The sequence below is a fragment of the Monopterus albus genome, unplaced genomic scaffold, assembly GCF_001952655.1.
Source record: "Monopterus albus unplaced genomic scaffold, M_albus_1.0 scaffold99.1, whole genome shotgun sequence".
NCBI lineage: Eukaryota > Metazoa > Chordata > Actinopteri > Synbranchiformes > Synbranchidae > Monopterus > Monopterus albus.
The window spans coordinates 1,488,058-1,507,630 of NW_018127979.1; the positions used below are offsets into that span (position 1 = coordinate 1,488,058).

The window sequence follows — 19,573 nt, forward strand, 5'->3', positions numbered from 1 at the left end:
CTCAGTTTGGCTTGGTGGCCACTGTTGGTGGTTCCAAATCTCCTCCATATGAGAATGATGGAGGATACTGTGCTCTTGGGCACTTTCAATGCTGCAGACATTTTCTTGTATTCTTGCCCAGATCTTTGTCTTGACGCAATCCTGTCTCGCAGGTTTACAGACAATTCTCTCGACCTTGTCTTTGTTTTTACACCTGCCATACAGCATCAACTGTGAGACCTTATATAGATGTTTCCTAATTATGCCAAATCCATTAAATTAGGCACAGGTGGACTCCAATCAACCAGTAGAGCCATCTCAATGACTATTGATAGAGTAGGATACACCAGAGCTCAATTGCAAGTGTCATAACAAATGATCTGAATACTTAGGTAAATGGGATATTTCTTTCATTTTTAATAAATATCACAAAACACTCTAAAATCCTATTTTAACTTTATCATTGTGGAGTATTTCATGCAGATTGATGAAAAAAAATTAATTGAATCCATTTTAAGATGACTGAAACAACAAAATATAGAAATCTTGAAAGGGTCCAAGTATTTTCTGTACTGACTGTATCTTAAACCTCATGCAACATAAAAGCTTGAATTACTCAAAAATCCCAAATGTGAATACTGCGATAGCCTATAATAGCCACTAACATACTGTATCTTCACCATACAGACAACCATGCAACAGTGGTTCAATCTCTTATGCCTGATTAACATTGTGAAAGACTACAAAGTCACAAAGGATTCATGAGGACATGTAGAGGATTCATGAGGACATGTAGAGCAACAGATAAACAACATTCTATGGGGCAGTCAAGCTGTTTATCCCTTCTTCATACAACTCACCTGTGGTGGGAATATAGTTAATGGGGTCCACGACAAAAAGCCGATATCCCTGACTCCTTGGCTAGCATTAAAGGCATTCTGAGCAACAGATTGTGAGACAGTCAAGAAACAAAACCACAAAATCCCCAGACAGGCGCGAAAACGAGATGGGGAAAGATGCTCGTGTATTTTTTTGGAAGAAAAACATTTTTTTTTTTTTTAGTTTTGCTCTTTTGGAATTTCCAAGATCAGAGGTTATTAGAGAAAGTGAAGAAGAGAGGACAGAATCTGACTGGTGTCAGATAGGCCGGTAATTTGTGGAGCACTAATAAAATGAGGGACAGTGAATACAGGCACAGCCTGTAAAATGTTTGAACAATTTACAATAAGTGTAAAATCAAACACACACACACACAAAACCTAGTTGCAGGGGTAGAAGAAGAATTCAGAGTTCACATTCAACACCACAAAGTCATTTCCAAATTTATGACCAAAAAAAAAAAAAAAAAAAAAAAGAAACTTACAAAAAAATTCCCCACTTGGATGATGCAGTGTGTCATGCTGTTCACACACAAACCTTACATAGAAGCTCCTAGCACCTAATGCATCCCAATGCAAAGGTGGAATTGTAGAGCAGTAGAGGTACAATTTCTCATTGAAACTTTTTGTGAAACCAGTGATTGCTTCATGACAGAAAACCACCTGGATATGAACATCTTTCTGATACGTTCTCTATTACTGCAATATTCAAATCTTAAATTGTACCCAGTCACACTCCTTATTAGATTCTGTTGCATGTTATAGCAGTTTTATGACATGGAGCAAAGTGCCAGAGGATCCCTGTTGTCACATGCTGTTGCTGTAGTGTGTTCAGTGTTTATAAACTGTAGGTAAGAGGCAATGAAAAGAAAAGAGACTAAACAGTGCAAACTGACCAACTTCACCACAGGATGAAATTGTTCCTTTACTACATTTTCCCGTATCTGTCAATTCCTGCATTGGGCTTTATTTCAATGCACTAAACGTATACTCCCTAGGCATATGAATATTAACAGGTATTGCGTCCAACTTAACATACAATGGTCACATTATAGTTAACATTTTGCCTTTAAACATGAGTTAATGCATGCATACTCCCAGCTGTTGTTCCTTTGCACAGTGAGTTAGTAAAAATTTCATACTCAGTGCTGCCCAGACAGAGGTCTCATACAAGAGAACACCTCAGAATTTATACTCTAATAAAGTTCTCAATTTACCATGCTTTCAGGACATTTGGGGAGTGAGTGCCAAATGCTAGTAGGTCCTTGAAAACCCATTTTTATTAAACAGCACAGATTATCTCTGAGCCTTTCCCCAAATGAACAGCGCAGGAGCCTCTCTTATTATTAAACTGTGTCAGACTGCAGGCCATCTTTACTTACGTCGGCTGGGACCAGTAGGCTCCTGCCCAGGTGCTGGTTAAAAGAGAGGCACCAGGCTTCAGTGTACCCATTCATGCTGGGAACATACTTCTTTACTGTTTCATCATTGAGCCTGAGCCACACACCATCATCATTGTGGATCTACAGGAAAACCAGCAACAGAGCAGAGCACAGCCATGCCGTCCTGTTACTATGGAAACAGGAGGGGTAGCACCCTCACGCACACACATACACACACACACACACTCACACTTCTGAGGCTGCAGGAAAGTCAGTTTAGAGGACTGTAAGTTGAGAATGGTGCAAATGATAAATACAGAAAATTTGAACTACTGCTGCTACCAAAGGGGTGGAGTTAGATATTGTGCAGGACTGGTAAATACACTGAATATGTGTTGCATTACACTGCGATCAATGAGTAAATGCTTTGAATACTACATTTTACATTTGGGTTTTAAATTCATTACACCCACTGGATATATGGTGTGGGAATTCAAGCCTTTCATGTAGCCTCAGAGTGCATTGCAAGAGTATGAAGCAACATAAAGTAAGAGCAACAAATTCATAAGGTTTGAAAAAAAGTAGTAATCATTGAGAGCAGTAATTACATATAATACATAGAAATAATCTAAGAACACTCAAAATTACAAACTGGTAATCTAGACAAAAACACTGGGATTACAATATTTATGATTCGGCCCATATTAAATTAAAGTAGAAACAGAAGTAGAATAAAAGTGAAGAGTGCTCGAGCTACCTGTATGACAGCTTATTTTCTGCCTGGTCTAAAGTCAATTACCTCGTCAATGAAAGTGATGGTGCCATTGACATGCACTATGCCTATCTGTTCACTCTGCAGGGAGGGGTGACTACGCACACGCAGGCCTGCGCTGTCCTTGGATACAAATTTGCGGACCTGAGAGAAGCAGAGGGGAGATGGAGACTGTGAGCAGCAGGAGCAAAGAACAGAAAGAAAAAATAAGATACAAAGGGCAGCAGGAGGAGAAAGAAGAGGCAGCAGGACAAGTTGATGGTAGGAGATTGCATGCATTAGCCCACACAGAGCCCTCTTTCAGGTAGACACATACACACAGAGAAAGACGAGGAAACTTCAGTAGTTCCATTTTCAGTTGCACCAGTTGGAGGACGTTTGTTTTAATACTGCTTTCATCTGCATCTATACGGATGCATAGAAAATCAAGGAACACATCCCGAAGGAATCTAGTGTTGATTTAAGGCACATATTGCTCGTTTCCCCATTATGGACTGCATAATCACAATGCCATGAGTTTCACAAAATGATAACTCCCACTTGCCAAACATCAGTTTGATGCATTCCTGGCATCTGAAGTAATTTCTCATCACCCTTTTGATAATCTATGAGTGCAGTATGAATAAATGACAAGTCTGAGATGCAGTATCGGCAGCCAGTATGATCACATTCCCACTATTCACAGTGATCAACTTTAAGATACAACCTCATCAAGTTATGGATAACCTATTAGCTTATTCTGCATGTGACACAGTAAAGCAACATCCAGTGGGAGTTGGCTTTCTTGTTACCTGGAGAATGTAAAGGAGCCCCAGGTCTTGCAGCCCCTGGTTTAGTAGCCAATTCTCTTCGCTTTGATAAATGTCTGAATCCACCTATATCTTTGTTCACTTTGGAGCTGTACTTTCTTGCAATTGACATACAGATTATGAAAATCTGAGAGGGTTTTAGAGCTGGGAGCAGCAGCTATGGCTTCACTGGACCAGTATTTATTTGATTTATCAGACCAAGAAAACAAAATGAGGTGAATATAGTGTTGTGGATAAAAATTGTCACCACAATACTTAGCAGCAAACTGAGATTCTCAGTGTGGACAGCCACATTAACAAACTTACAAATATTACAGGCGTCATTCAGTACATACCAAATACTGCTTAATGTGGCTTTAAGGTAAGGGTTTAGTGCAAGTATTCTGTGATGTGCAGAACTTAGGAAGTGGTGTTCAAATATGTGCAAGGCAGGAGAATGTGTTTCTGGTCTCTAATACGTGATGAGTGATTGCAAGCAGTCATGTGTTTTATAGGTGTAGTTATGTGCATGCCCATGCCCAGGTTTAATAATCAAAGGAAACAGCTCACCTTGCTAGGCTGAGGTTCAGCCTTTGGTTTGACCATCTGAGCTCCAGGTGGTATCATGCCTTTGGGAGGGTCTTTGACCTCTACTTCTAAACCAGCATCTTAATGAAGAAAAACATTTATAGCTCATCAGTATAAAAGATGGATCACTGTCCATTCTGGAGAATTTCACATTTTTTCAACTACTAATTATGCAGATGCTTTACATTAGCTGGGGGCTGGAAGTGGTGCTGATGGTTGCCAGTGCATGCTCTCTATTCACTGTCTGGGAAATACTACAGGGAACTAACAGGCTGTTCTTTTGGACATTTACATCGACTAACCTATTTCAATGCCATCAATGGTGACATGGATTGTATAGAGCCCTACTGCTCCTGGAGTCCAGTTGGCGCTGTATGTCCCATCAGTGTTGGCACGAATCAGCATGTTCTCACTGGGTCTGTGTAGGAAATTATCAATAAGCAGATGTTTCTCCCTGGACAGTGTGTTTTTTTTTTGCATTACATCACTTACCTCTTTGGGGTGGGGGAAGCAAAGCGCAGCTCTTCAAAGGAGTAGTTTTCATATGCCTAAAAAGACAAAAAACAACACAATAATGAAGAAAACTCCTAAAACACTGGCCTACTAAAAAAAGAGTGCAACAATACAATAACAGAAAAATTAACCATTTTGATGGGCCCTAAATTCTTATTAGATATTCACTACCTTTGAACTTTGTTTCAGCCAAATGAAAGGCCGTTTATGAATGAACCATTCTGTCAGAATTAACTACTTGTTTTGTTTAGCAGTTATGTTTTATTTTAATGTTATCTGTCATTTATTCAGCCATTTGAGCTCCATATACTGTATCTATTCATTACATTTACTGTTACCTTTTTGTTTTTTCAAATAATGTTTGGTTGTATTAATTATTGGCAAGATAGAACAGCTTTTAAACGTAAAACAGCTAACACACACAGAGCTATTGAAAGTGCAAGTGGCGCACAAGCTACTAATACTTTTAGCTTCTAGTTGACAATACTGACATGTCTATATCCGCATTCCTGACCTGATATTCCCTACAGGCACAAAGCAACTTTACCTTGTGGAAAATCTGTAGCTTAAATGTAAATAAGAGAGCTACTGAGTAATTGATGAGCCAGTTACATGAGGCTGACCTTCATCATTGTAATAGCAATGTATCGAGCCTCTTTGACAATCATAGGCTCATATGTGGCCTCCAGCTTGGGCGCTGGCAAGCCTCCAAAGGTGAGGTCAGGGCCAGAGGTTGAAGGGGAAGAGCTTCCAGGTAGCCGCTGCAGCTTCTTCACATTTTCAGGCTGCATTGACTTTTTTTGTGAAACAGGTACAGCCTTTACTTCCACCTAGACATGAAACAGAAGAAATACAAGTTAGAAAGGTGAGACAACAACTTTAATAAACTTTCTGGTTTGACATTGACGGTGTAGACAGAATTATGCTGTCATTTCATTTCTATTGGAAGCAGAAAATCTAAAGCTGGTCTTAACCTTCATGTTGGGAACATGCACCACATCTCCATACTGGTCTTTGGTCTGTACGACTACGGTAGTGGGCCATCCACAGCGTATGTCATCTTTGTTCAGGATCAGAGATGTCTTCTGTGGGTCTGCGTAAGAATCTGGCTGCAGCCACCTGGACAAAGGGAGAGACAGGGTAGTAAATGACTTGACTTTGCAATGACACCAGGCAATCTCTATCCCAAACTACATCAAGTAAGGGGAGAGACAGGGTAGTAAATGACTTGAATTTGCAATGACACCAGGGAATGTCTATCCCAAACTACATCAAGTAATCTGCAATGAGCAAAAATTAACAAGAGGCAGCTAGCAGACTGAACACAAAATCTTACCTGGCCAAACGTCCCCCACTTGAGTTCTGTACACAGGTGATGAAGTCCTCAAGAAATGAGTGCTCATTGGTTTGCAGGTGGAGAGGCAGATTCCCCTCCAGGGCCTCCAGGATGGTAGGGGAATGAGACAATGCTAGACCCTTGCCCAAGATCCCAGAGTGGGCTTTGCACACCTAGGTTGGTGCAAAGGAAGCAAAAATCAAAGCAAGAAGTGTGCTGAAAATTAAAAAAAGAAAAAATCCTTTTCACAATAACCACACTAACACCAAAAGATTATCTCTGAATTCAACAGATGACATACCTGAAGAGAGGCTTCCTCAAGAATCTCAAGATCCTCCTCCAATTCATTGCCTGAAATTAAAAGATTAGAAAAACAGAAGTTACTCAAGATGTTAAACAAAATAAATCTGCTTGTAACATTCACCCTAAACAATGTATCAAGCAACCATGAGGATTTATTCAATGTACCCCCAACAAAATTATCTTATTCAGTTTCCATACCTATAGGAAGGGCTAGGTCTTTCTTCATCAGTGCTGCAGCACACACACTGCCCAGGTAGGCCAACTCCTTCTCTAGTTGGATAATACCCTGAAACAACCAAAATGCTTTGTCAGAGAGGTACATTTTTCAGTGGTACAAATGCCATATACACAATGCAGCACAGTCACAAGATCTAATCAGTATGCTTCAGAGAAGAGTGTCTCTACCTCATCAGGGCCAGGATTGAACTCATATCCCACAGCCACACATTTAAAGCCGAAGAAACAAGCTTTCTCATCTTTAACATAATCAGAGGCTGTTTCCAGAGAGAACAGAACTTCATTTCCTGAAAGCAGGGAGACAGAACAGTATAACAGGAGTCTTGGGAAATATTTTTCAATATTCCCCTGGACTAAAGGAGCAAACATTCAGTGTCAGAGTTTAAGAATTAGCATTAATTTTATCCAGGTGCAAATCAATCAGTACTGACTTGCAGCTATATAAAGTATCAAAAAAAAAAAAAAAAAATCAATCAATGCATGGAAAACATTGAAAAATGCTGTTTCCATGTTGTTTCTAATATCATTAGTAAGTAACACTTAATATGCTATTAACAAGAACGACCGAGTGGCCTTCAATACAAGACAAACCCATTTTTTGCTGCAAAATATCTGCTTATCGTTAATAACAAAATCCCAAAAAATATCCATACATCATTTTTTGTTAATATCGCACACCTGTACAATACATGTTTTAATAATGGATACGTTTTTCCTGAATTTCTTCCTACGCACGGTGACCATTTTCACTGGTGTAACATTCAAAGGGTGCATGTGCAATAAAATCTCCATCTTTTCTACCTGGCAGCACGAGAACAGTGGTCGGCCAGCCTGTGGAGCCTGAGAACTTCTTGAGCTCGGTCCAGGTGTTGATGGTGTCATGGATCAGAGGTTTTCCCCCTAGGCTGGACAGGTGGAGGGTTCGGCTGGGGATGAGCAGGCGTAGGACATCCTCTGGTTGTGCAGTGCCACACTGTGGATCAAACTCAATGGTGGTCCAGCGGACACAGTCTGGGAATGATGCCTGAGGCAAGATAAGACAGATCAAGGTTCAACTTAAATTATGTCTCTTACTTTTCCAAATGTGGGTTACTCACTAAGCAGTTAGAATGAGTGAGGACACCTTACCCTGTATTGTGTGACGCTTGCTTGCTTGTAAGGGTGGTCACTCTCAATTACAGAGTAATGGTTTGAGGTGGTACAAGCTGACAGGCCCTGCTCAGGCTGGTTGCCAGTTGTGCTATCTGTTGACTGGTTGGGATTGAAGGTAGGTGGGGCATATTTTTGGTTGAGTGCAGAAACAGCAGGCAGCAACTCTTGAACCAGGCCAAAGACCTCTACTGCAGCCTGGATGAAGAAGATGTGCCATTTCAGAACAAAACCAAAATCAAGGAGAGACTGTTCAACAAGAGGTGAGAGGTGAAGGATGTGCGCACCTGGTTTGACTACTTACCTTAGGAACAGATGATGCTACAGGGCCAATGTAGGCCAGGATAAGGGGTAGGAGCATGGAGAACAGACTGGAGGAACTTAATAACTCGGGAATATCATCCACTGGAAAGAATACAGGACATGTATAAAGCTGTAGAGACTGAACATATCTGATCTAAACTCAGTATAAAGTACTCTACAAAAATCACCTACGCTTTCATAATAAATGTTTAGGTTTGCTGTGCTTACCATCGACAGCAAATGCCCTATGAAGCAGGTCCTTCGCAGCTCTGACCACAGCACTGACAACAGATAGAGCTCTGCTACAATTCTTGTCCTCCTCATTGGCTTTGCTTAGCAGCTGAGACTGGAGGTCCCCATCATACTCACTCCTTCAGTGATGAGAAAAACTCAAGTCAGAAAAATACTTCAGAGATGAGATATTACAAAAAGTTGGCTTTATGTGTACCTGTAGTAGAGAATTTGTGGGATCTGTCCTCTTGTCTGGTTGGTCCCATTGCTACTCAAGCTGCAGGTGCTGAAGGTGAAGGATACGCCATCAGAGCATTGCACTGTGGTCATACCTCCATCTCCATTAGCTGTTCTGCTGCCGTAGTTTCGCAGTCGAACAGCATACTTCACCCCTTCCTGTAACAGAATTAATGACAACATCCACATCTGTAACACACTACGAGAAAATTCTATGATGTCATAAAACAGTTATAGTAACAGCTGCACCCTAACACAAAGCTATATACAGTCACTTTGGAAAGTATTCAGACTGCTTCACCCTTTACAAACTTTACTGTGTGATAAATTTAATTTTAAATTGATAAATATCATTTACCCATTGGCAAATCAGGCCTTTATGGTAGCATAGTTTGATGAAAGCCACTTTGAGTATACAGCAAGGCAGTAATTTGTCAACAGCATTTAAAGACGAACAGAATGAGGAAAGTGTCTTTCACATCTTATGACACAAAAACTGGATTCTTTGAGCAGAACTCCAAGAATTAGGTCTGGTGAACATGAGGGAAGGATGAATGCAGCCAAATATAGAGAGAAGTCCCTGAAGAAAACCTGCTTCAGAGTGCACATAACACCTTTCAGCACAAGAATGCCTTTGATTGTCCTTGAGTGGCCCAGCCAAAGCCCAGATTTAAACCCCATAGAACATCTGTAGAGAGACCTGAGGATGGCAGTTCAGTTAATTCCCACTCAGTTGGACAGAGCCTGAGAGACTCTGGCAAGAAAAATGGGATAAACTGGCCGAATGTCTGGAAATTTTTTAAATACCAGTTCTGTCCATCTGAAATGATATTTTCAACTCAAAATGTTCATAAAGCAAAGGGGTTTGAACACTTTCCAAAGCAACTGTATATGTATAATTTTCTTGAATTTTCAATGCACCTTGAGTGGCACAGCCTTGTCCAGACGAATCTCAGCAATATCACTGGGAGAATCATCAGTGCTGTAAGTACCCTTCACCAGCTCAAGAGAAGTCCATCTGTGAGAATGTGCAGAGTCCCCTGGGTGCTCTGTCTGCGCCTGAAAGGTTAGGGAACAACATGGAACAAAACAGTTATGCATTCCAGAAGACGTGTAAAATGTTAAAAATAAAATAAATTAAAAAAAATCTGCTGAATTTTTTTTTTTATCACTTACATCATCAGCCAGCACTTCTAGTTCATACTCATGGATGCCCCCTCCTCCATAGACACAGACACCCACCAGCACAATGCCTGGCTTGTCCACTGTCAGACAGATGGCATCTGGGGAGCCATTTCCCGTGTTCCAACTCCGGCCCTGGCTTGTTTTAGTGAAGCGGTTAGGAGATGCTTTCACGGAGTGGAGAGAGTTCAGCCCATCAACCTTGACAGTAAAACATATTACCCAGGTACTGCTATAACATGAATGGATTTCATGGATGAATGTATAACACCTGTTTTATTATGAGGGCCAGCAATGTCTTTTATTTAGACACAAAAACAGTGCAGAGACTAAATGGATATTCTTTAAAAATACATCTGAAATGAACTAAAAATCTTTGAAATCAAAACATATGTCAGACATACTATTTTAAGTAATATAAACTACTAGCCTACTATTTATATCAGTGTGCTAACTACAGAGAGCCAGACACAGCTGCAGAGGGACCTATCAGGGTGCTCTGGGGAGGAACAGTTTCTCTGACAACAGACTGGGAAGGAAAACTGTGGTCTCGAGTGCTGTCGTCCAGAGATGTTACTATGACAACAAGTGGTGAAGAGTCCTGACTGCAGTACATGGGAATGTGTGTGAACAGTGATAATTAAATAAAAAGTGTGAAAAGGGGAGGGCGACAGACGTGTGTCCTGCCCAATTAATGACTCAGTAAAACACAAAACCCCTTTCTGTTAATGTTTTTTGGCAACAGCAAAGACACCATGTCTGTCACCTCCATAACAATAGAGCTTTATATAAAAGGACATGACATGAGGCAGGAGGAAAGACTGGGCGACTAATCTCATCTACAGCTAAGAAAGCTGTATTGTGACGATTCAAATCTCAACAGACTTGGAAGCAGATTAAACTGTGATCCAAACTGTTAAAAAAACAAAAGTTAATCTGGTGGAGATAAATGATTACAATGTAAATGTCTGGGACCGAAACAAACAGAAGTTTACAAAAACACTAGAAATGGCTGTTTTAGGTTTCTTAAAAAAAGCCGCACAAGAGCATGTTAAGAGCACATTGGAATTTTGGAAAAGACACTAGACTTGTGTATATGTTTACCAAAGCCAAACTCTGTGTCTCTACAAACAGGCCTTATGTGGGTGTTTGTGTGGGTGCATGTATGTACAGTACTAAGTAACTTACCTCAGAGCCCAGGGCAGAGGCTGTGAGCTCAGACACTATGGAAGCCAGCAAACCACAGGTGTTGGAGACCAGGTGTGGAGAGAACAGCTCCACTTCTTTTCTCAAACTCTTCCTCACTGGCAGCACCACAATCACCAGCATCTTCTCCAGTACCTCCCGGAAACTGGTCATACCCATCAAGTTCTCCTCCGTCTATGGAATATGAAACAAATAGGATATCACTGGACTGAGTTTCCATACCCACATCCTGCTTCCATGAAAATAGGATATGGTAATGATCAGAGGCCACCATGTTGTCCATGTCACTGACTGCACCTATAAGCACTTATGTCCACCATTTTGAAGCAAGGATACCTGATGTACAATATTTCATGGCAAAAACTCACATGGCTTAATTTCTCCATATGGCCCACCAGCAGGGGGAAGCGGTGAGCAAGAGCAGAGTCATTCTCTGTGCTGACTTGTTTGACCAGTGAACGTAGCAGCACCTCCCCATCATATGCAATGGGCAGGATGGATGTCAGCTTGACTGAGGTGTTGCACAGAGCTGACATTACGGCTGCCAGCAGACGGCTGCTAGACGTGCGGAAGTTGGCTTCGGCAATGTCCTGAAATACAGGGGGGGACGTGAAAGAATCAATGATTTTGCGATCTTTTGAAGTCTGTATCTCAAAAACCAAGGTAGACATGCCGTATTTTTCTGTATTTATTGTTTATTCAAAAACAGTCATAAAACAATAAGATTGCTGACAGAAACTCCAGTCAGCTACCAAGCAAAAATGCCTGGTTACAGCTTCTCAACTGTAAGACTTTGCTCTTTTTCTCCGTTTTAAATCAATGTGAAGGAAAAGTTTGAACTATTAGACCAGGGAAAACATATGATGGGGCATTTTACTTTTTATTCTTTGATATTTTATCTACTAAATGATTAATATTTAATAGTTAAGAGATTAATACTGTATATCTAATTGTGGAATCATATATCAATGATAATACAAACAATATTTAACTGCATCCCTATTTTAAACCTCTCTTAAGTGCAGTGACGCAATCTGCTGTCACATTCCTTTTAAAAAAAGTATGTCAGCAAATTACTTGGTCTAGGCAGTTGAGTAGGTCGCAGAGGCAGGCCCACTGCAGAGCCGGGGTTGGGTAGAAAGAGTGGAAGCAAGCAGTGAAGGTGTTGTGGCACTCCTGTAGCACAGCTTCAAGCAGGGTAAGAGGCTGAGACAAGTAGCCCTGGGGGTCATTGTCCAACTTGGTCAGGCAGTTGTCCATGCCTTCTGACAGGATCTTCTTCAGCAGGCTGCGTGTCTTTCCCACGCACTCTGCCAGCTTGCTTGACTCCTCCACCACAGCTTTGGTGCTAGCTAGAAATCAAACAGACAGAAAAAAAACAATGAGATGTTTTCATAGGCATGAAATAAAACATTTTAAATCTATGTTCTGAAATAATACCTTGATAAACTTTACTTTATGTGAAAAAAGGAAAATGCGTTGCTTATTCTTAGTTCAAATTTCAAGTCATGTAATATACATTAATAACTTGCAAGGAGCAGCACTGTGACTTTCTACCTAAACTATTTTTCTTTCTAAAGTAATATATTATGTATAAAGCACTTTCGTGTTCCTACCAGCAATGGGGAAGATCTCACAGATGTAGACCCTGAGCAGGCGGAGGCAACAGGTGCCAACAAAGCGCAGTCTCTCTAGGTCTAGCAGAGTGGCGGTGTACTGGAAGCCCTTCAGCCCTCGCAACTCCTCCACACCCAAAACCAGGGTGGTCCAGCTCCAGTGAAGGATACTCAGCAGTGACTCAAAACACTCCTACCAAAACACAGAGGTAGACAGCCACTTACAGAGCTGTAAAATAAAAGTACTTGTCAAAACACTTGGGGAGAAATATGTGCCAAAACACCATTCAAAACACAGTACTCACCACTGAGACTGTACGAGCGAACGAGCGTTTAAGGATATGGACTGGTTCACTAGTCTGTTGTTTCCCTTTGGATGCATTGCCATCATTTGAAGGCAGTCTAATGTTAAAATAGAAACAGAAAATCAAAATCGTGACAGGTCTATAAACAAAACAGGTTTTCATCACTGCAGCGCAAGGAATTTTACTTGCCTGTAAAGCAGCTGAGGTATTTGACCTGCATTAACATCTGTACCGTTGTTAGACTTCTTAGAGCTTTTAAACTGAAAGACAACACTAAAGGGGGAAAAAAACAACACAAAGGCTGTGACAAATTTTCAAATATTATTCACATTTAACATAATTTAAATGTGACCAAATGACACACACACTACCAGTCAAAAAAGTACACGATGTACTAATTTTAAACGCAGCAGTTTTACCCATCATCAGTGGTAATGGTAGCCTGTCCATGGGAGCCACAGTCACTGCTGGGACCAGACACTCTGGCCCAGGCAACATACCACCAGCCCAGCTGCAGCAGCACTGGCTCATCAAACATCATGGCATATTTCTCCCTAGATATAAAAACCCCATCAATCAACTATAAAGATCATATCAGGCTAAAATATATTTCTCAGGCAAACATACTTGTGAGAACAGAAGAGAAACATAAGAATATGTAAACTGTACCTAGCAGCACAGTCATAGGCCAGTACATCAGTCTCAGCAAGTAGATCGCCGTCTGTCTCATGGTCACCCCCGTCAGGTCCAAGTTCAAATAGCTGCATAATAATAGGATGGGTTAATATATTTTAAATTCCTGTAATTTGATCTCAATTAATCCACAGATTGCCTAATCCTCCAATGGTGATATATTCATTTCAGGAGGTGTATCAATTGCAGTGCAATTATCCTAGCTTTGCATTGATTAACAAACAAATGTTTTTGACGACTGACTACATATTTTTTGTGAGATGTTTTGTAAATACTCACATCAGCAAACTGGGTAATATTCCAATGAACAATCCAGAAAAAAACTGATTTAAAAAAAGCTTGATATGACTAAAAATCAGATGGCTCTTAATTTGAAAAACATGACTAGTTACCTTGATCTTTGCAGTGTATTCCCCTCGCCCTCCAAACAGGCCCAGCCCACCCAGCAGGATGTCTGCATCAGCACAGAAGCGGATAGCCTCCACAGAGTGGGCCGAGTATCCCCAGCCACCTCCATGACCTGTAACATCACACACTGGATCAATAAGGCTGTGTAGGGAGGGAACACAGAAGCACTGTTTTTTTATCCACTATGGCAGCATCTTTGACGTACAGTAACAGGTCAGAGTTTGGATTGACTTGATATAATCACAACATCAAATCAAAGCATGCAATACTCAAATGGCTGTCCCAGCATATTGTATCATACACGAGTTCTCTTACTCTCAAAGCGGTTCACCACATTGTAGTCCTCCTTAGAATAAACCTTCATCACTGCCTGGGTCTCTTCCTCTGCATTGGTTATGCCCATTTTCAGCTCCTGCATTGCTGCCAGTGTATCCAGGCAACCTAATTGGACACCCCAGTATACAACACTTCTTAGCACTGAATGATGATAAACAGCATTGTTCATATAGCACTCGGCTTGGCTATAATCTAAGAGAAAATCCTGGCTATCCTCTGGTGTGAGGCTGTAGTGGAAACATATCACAGCTTGGCATAGCTAAAGCACAGCCTGATGAAAAATCCTTTCGGATAAACAAATGTCTGGTGACCCAGCAACATTTATCATAGCATTCATTATATACTGTATATTCATCCTAAGAAATACACAAAAGATTCATACAGCTAGTGCAGAGGATTACCAAGGATGTGTAGGGCTCCATGAGAGCGGGTGGTAGTGGCATGTGATCCTGAGGGCAACGCAAGCTCTGGACTTAAGATGCTACAACGAGACTGCAGATCTGTAGCAGAGGGCATTCTGGCATCAGCTATCACTGCATTGTAGCACCACATCTCTCTTGAAGCTGGCAAAAACCTAAAAGCGCACAGAGAGCAAGGATCAAGGCAAACACATGGAAAGGATTAAAAATCAGAAGATGAACAGGTCAATCTTATTTGCATCTTAAAAAAACTGAGATCAATACTGGTATTATGGCCTGAAGACAGTGCAATTTATGGTACATACATGGTAACTGAAATGAATAGTATTTTGTTTATCACTGTGGACAGGTCTTGGACTGACCTCCATATGACATCATACACAGGATCCAGACACAGCCCAAATCCCTGCAGGTCCTCCTGCTCAGAGTCGCTGAAGGTCCTGCAGCTCCCATCCACTTTATTGATAAGCAAACACTTAAATGGAGGTGGCTCAGACACAGAGGAGGGCACAAGACCAATAATGTGTTTGCTGGCAAAGATCTCTGACGTAGCTAGAACATGAGAGTTGATAAGAGCCTCATCGATTCTCAGGAATGTCTGGTCTCCACTGGCACCAATCCAGGTAGCCTTTCGTCCATACTTGGCACCAATGTTGGGCATGGGAGATGGCTTGGCATTCCAGTAGGGCATGTCTAGGATGGGCCGGCCCAGCTGTCCTTTCTGTAGGACAAGGAGACAAATTCACTCTTTAGAACATTTTGTGACAAACTACAGTACATCTATACAGGTGTGGAGTAATGGACATCCTAAATATGAAATTTTGGATTTCAAGAATTGTGCATTAATTAGAAAAAAAGTTTGGTTACAAATGACAGATGTTTTTCTTACCGAAAAACTGCCAAATGTAAAGACCTGCCCATCCACAAGAAGCACAGCTGTGTGGTTACTGCCTGCTGTTACCTGGACACTCGGACCTGGAAGGGCCTGCACAAGAGTTGGAGAACCCCTAGCAGGTAGAAACATTTAGTTTAAGGAGTGCACTTTCCTCAGTATGCTTCAAAATGTCAAAGTGAGACTATGGCTAGCTTTCCTAAAGATAAGTCTAACAGCAAAAAGCGTTGATACCCTTCCTGGTGTATAGAATTTTGAGCAATGCAACTTTTGTGTAGTCTTTCACACTTCGCATTTAGATCTGTCCATTCTCCTACCTTTACTTAAGGTTTAACTAAGAAATGCTGCATTTTATTTACCCATGAGCTACTGTATATACTGCAAAAATTCTTTTCACTTGACATACACCGTTCAGCCATAACATTATGACCACCTGCCTAATACTGTTTACAAAGGAGCCTGTGTGGCAGTTGGTTGGAACTCATGTCACTGCAGCTCACTGTGCAGCTTCTGTGAATCCATTTGTTTCCAAGTTATACTGTCAGGAAGAGCACAGATGTGTCTACAGTTCAACTCAACTCAACTTTATTTATATAGCGCTTTACCACAGCCACAGCTGACCAAAGCGCTTAACATACAATACAAATCTAAAATTGTAACAACATAAAAATAAATGACCAGTGATCAGTGAAAAACGAACACACGTCTTTTTCACTCACCTTTTCCTCTTCCATTAATGAAATAGCTTCCTCTAGGACTCCTTGACCACACAAAAACTCACTTAAATCTCATTTTTGGGAAGCATGCAGTTCCTCTCCATCATGACTCAAAGCCACTCTCTCACTCACTGAACTTGGATCCTTACAGGTATCCAGACTTCTGAGTTTAAAGCCAGAGTTCTGACTTTGAAATTCTGAGATGAAAGTCAGAATTCTAGAATGCTGATTTCCTAGAATGTCGACATTCTAGGAAGTCAACATTCTAGAATTCTGACTTTCATCTCAGAATTTCAAAGTCAGAATTCTGTCTAGATAGATGTCTACAATTCAGTGAAAAACGTATGTAAAAGGAGTGAAAACTGGTCATGAGGACAAGTTAGAGAATTTTTTAGACACATTCAACAGCCTCACCACTCTAGTTGTGATATCACCACTATAGCCCGACTCTTTCTCTTCATACAGACCAATGTACAGTATTTCTCATTTCCAGCTATTTTAACAAAGATTCAAATAAATTTTTATCTTTTGAAAAGTACAAATGGAAGTTAAAATTTTAATATACAGCAGATCAACCTCATCATCAGTGAGCCGTGGGCATCCATGACCCTGTCACCAGTTCACCATGTGTCCTTCCTTAGACACTGTTGGTAGGTATTAACCACTGCAGACCAGGAACACCCACTAAGACCTGCAGGGTGGGAGATGCTCTGATCCAGTCATCTCACCATCAGTTTGGCCCTTGTCAAAGTCACTCAGATCCTTACACTTGCCATTTTCCTGCATCCAACATATCAACTTCACAGACTGAATGTTCACTTGATGCCTAATACAACCCACGCACTGTAACAGATAGTGTTATTCACTTCACCTGCCAGTGGTCATAATGTTATGTCTGATCGGTGTATATCACATTAAATACAAAACATTTCAGTCACTAGAAGCTGTACCTGGAGTTGACATCTCCATGTCCGAGCTGCCCATGTTGGCCGTAACCAAATGTGTAGACGTCTCCATTTTCCATCAACACCACTGTAAAGCAACACAATAATTACTGACAGTTTTCTTAATTTCTTTACTTCATGCTGCGCCCAGTCTTGTTACTTGTTTGTTCATATAATGTACCAAAAGCAGCAAGAGAAATGAACCTACCTGAGTGGTGAAAACCACAGCTGACCTGCATAGCTCGCAGCTCGCAGTCAAATCTCACTGCCCCTGGGGGGTAGGTGGTGATTTTACTGGCATCCTTGTCTCCACGCTCACTGCTACCATCTACAAGGCAAACACTTAAAATTAGCATATTTGAGTAGAAAGAGGGGAGAGAACTGAGGCTTAGCAGCAACTTCAGAGCCCCGAGGTTGATGCATCTGCACAGACCTGCAAAACTAAACTGGAACTGGAGGGAAAAGAGGACTCAAAAGAAAACAGGGAAAAACATGCTGAAACAGAAAAGAGGGAACAATACCTCTATAACAGAAAGGCTTTTGGCAACCAGTCCCATTACAGATGGACAGATTATTTGTTTAGCAAACAATTTAAAGTTCTTTTTAACATCCATCTGTGCTCAATGAGGAAGAGGACGTCTGGTTTACCCTGAGCCCCGTGTAAGAGGTCACAGTTGTGGTGTTTGAGTGGAAAAAGTTGCATATAGACCCATGCATTAGAGTAAATATGACTTTTAATACGTTTTTGGGCTAGGAACAAGGTCATTGTCATTTACCTCTGTAACTGAGTCCAGGCAGAAGCAACAACAGCTTTAGGCTTCAATATTTTAACTTCAAAGTAGATGTAAATAAAAAAAAAAAGTGACTGGCTCATGGCCCAAGGATTCACAGGGTAAGGTTGAAGGTTCAGCTCATGGACACCACTCTACAGAAGACCCAGACAGGAACACCAAGCTGGTGGAGGGGTTCGGAGCACCCATTCCTCTTCATGAGTGTAATACCATGAAGAAGGATGCTCAAGAAAGTACCAACAACATGGAAAAACTGTCTACAGCTGCAGTAGTTGACACTGTGGCATCATTGTTTCCACATACAACAGTGAGATATTACAACAAGCCATTTAAGTTTCTATTGAGGGTTTCATTTTGTATGTGTCCAGGGGACACTGAAGGCAAACTGTCACTGAAAGCTGACATCAGAAATCGGGCCCAGGCATCTAATGGCACTTTCCTACCAACCTGTGCCACCTATCAGCAAGAAATTTAACTGTTTTAAGAGCTGTTTAGATAGATGTAGACCTGCGGATATACAGTACAAAGTAACAAGCATCTGTGCAGTTTATATTCTTTGTGCATTCCCAGAATTTTATATTTCATGTTATATGTTAACTGAAAAATATTTATGCAAGGCCATAGGTGTCATCTTGTTGCGGTTACTTTAAAAAGAAAAGAAAGCCTCTTCTTCACAACCACATTTTGTTTTTCAGAATCAAAAATACAAAGCAGCTAAGATTCAGAGACGAAAAGGATATTTGGGATGGTTCAGTTTTTGTTGTTTATGCCTTAGCAACTATTGCTCCAGACACTTAACAATTACACTCACTTGTCTAATGGTCAAATGCCTGAAAAGCTTAATGTTATGCCAAGATCATAAGGTCACAGATGTTAAGATGTTTGTGAACCTGTGAGTGGCACATCTAACATATGTATTTGCTTCCTTCTGTCTGGATCATACTTGTCAGACTGTCAGTCGGCAAAACTGTCTCTTCCCAGTACTGGCCATTTCATTTCCTTGTAATGCTGGAGTTTTACCCACAAAATGACAAATCAGCTGTTATATGAGTGATGGTAAATCCAGTTAGAAAAGGACATTAGTTTCCATGCAAGTCTAAACAAAAGCAGTAGGCAAAAAAGGAATCCTACTCCAAGAGGTAGAGCTGCTAAACCAGAAAATGAGTCATCAGAACCCATCCATCCATTTTCCTCCGCTTATCCGGGACCAGGTCACGGGGGCAGCAGTCTAAGCAAAGATGCCCAGACTTCCCTCTCTCCAGACACTTCCTCCAGCTCCTCCGGGGGCATGCCGAGGCGTTCCCAGGCCAGCCAAGAGACATAGTCCCCCCAGCGTGTCCTGGGTCTTCCCCGGGGCCTCCTCCCCTCA

The 19,573-nt window shown here is 41.2% G+C and overlaps 1 protein-coding gene across 1 annotated transcript in view; it reads right to left on the bottom strand.

Annotated features, from left to right (window-relative positions):
• The window catches only part of mycbp2 (MYC binding protein 2), a 79,220-nt gene that overhangs the window by 22,790 nt on the left and 36,857 nt on the right, over nt 1-19,573 (bottom strand). Inside the window, 33 exon segments of the mRNA XM_020609421.1 lie at nt 2,240-2,380; nt 3,039-3,155; nt 4,370-4,467; nt 4,690-4,805; nt 4,880-4,935; nt 5,524-5,730; nt 5,875-6,019; nt 6,237-6,409; nt 6,538-6,587; nt 6,738-6,825; nt 6,945-7,063; nt 7,578-7,800; nt 7,905-8,123; nt 8,230-8,330; nt 8,457-8,599; nt 8,677-8,855; nt 9,618-9,755; nt 9,873-10,079; nt 11,067-11,258; nt 11,453-11,674; nt 12,162-12,436; nt 12,701-12,893; nt 13,006-13,102; nt 13,195-13,278; nt 13,425-13,559; nt 13,675-13,766; nt 14,091-14,218; nt 14,422-14,547; nt 14,844-15,016; nt 15,224-15,582; nt 15,751-15,868; nt 17,420-17,501; nt 17,622-17,741. Of these exon segments, the coding sequence (XP_020465077.1) occupies nt 2,240-2,380; nt 3,039-3,155; nt 4,370-4,467; nt 4,690-4,805; nt 4,880-4,935; nt 5,524-5,730; nt 5,875-6,019; nt 6,237-6,409; nt 6,538-6,587; nt 6,738-6,825; nt 6,945-7,063; nt 7,578-7,800; nt 7,905-8,123; nt 8,230-8,330; nt 8,457-8,599; nt 8,677-8,855; nt 9,618-9,755; nt 9,873-10,079; nt 11,067-11,258; nt 11,453-11,674; nt 12,162-12,436; nt 12,701-12,893; nt 13,006-13,102; nt 13,195-13,278; nt 13,425-13,559; nt 13,675-13,766; nt 14,091-14,218; nt 14,422-14,547; nt 14,844-15,016; nt 15,224-15,582; nt 15,751-15,868; nt 17,420-17,501; nt 17,622-17,741 (4,916 nt within the window).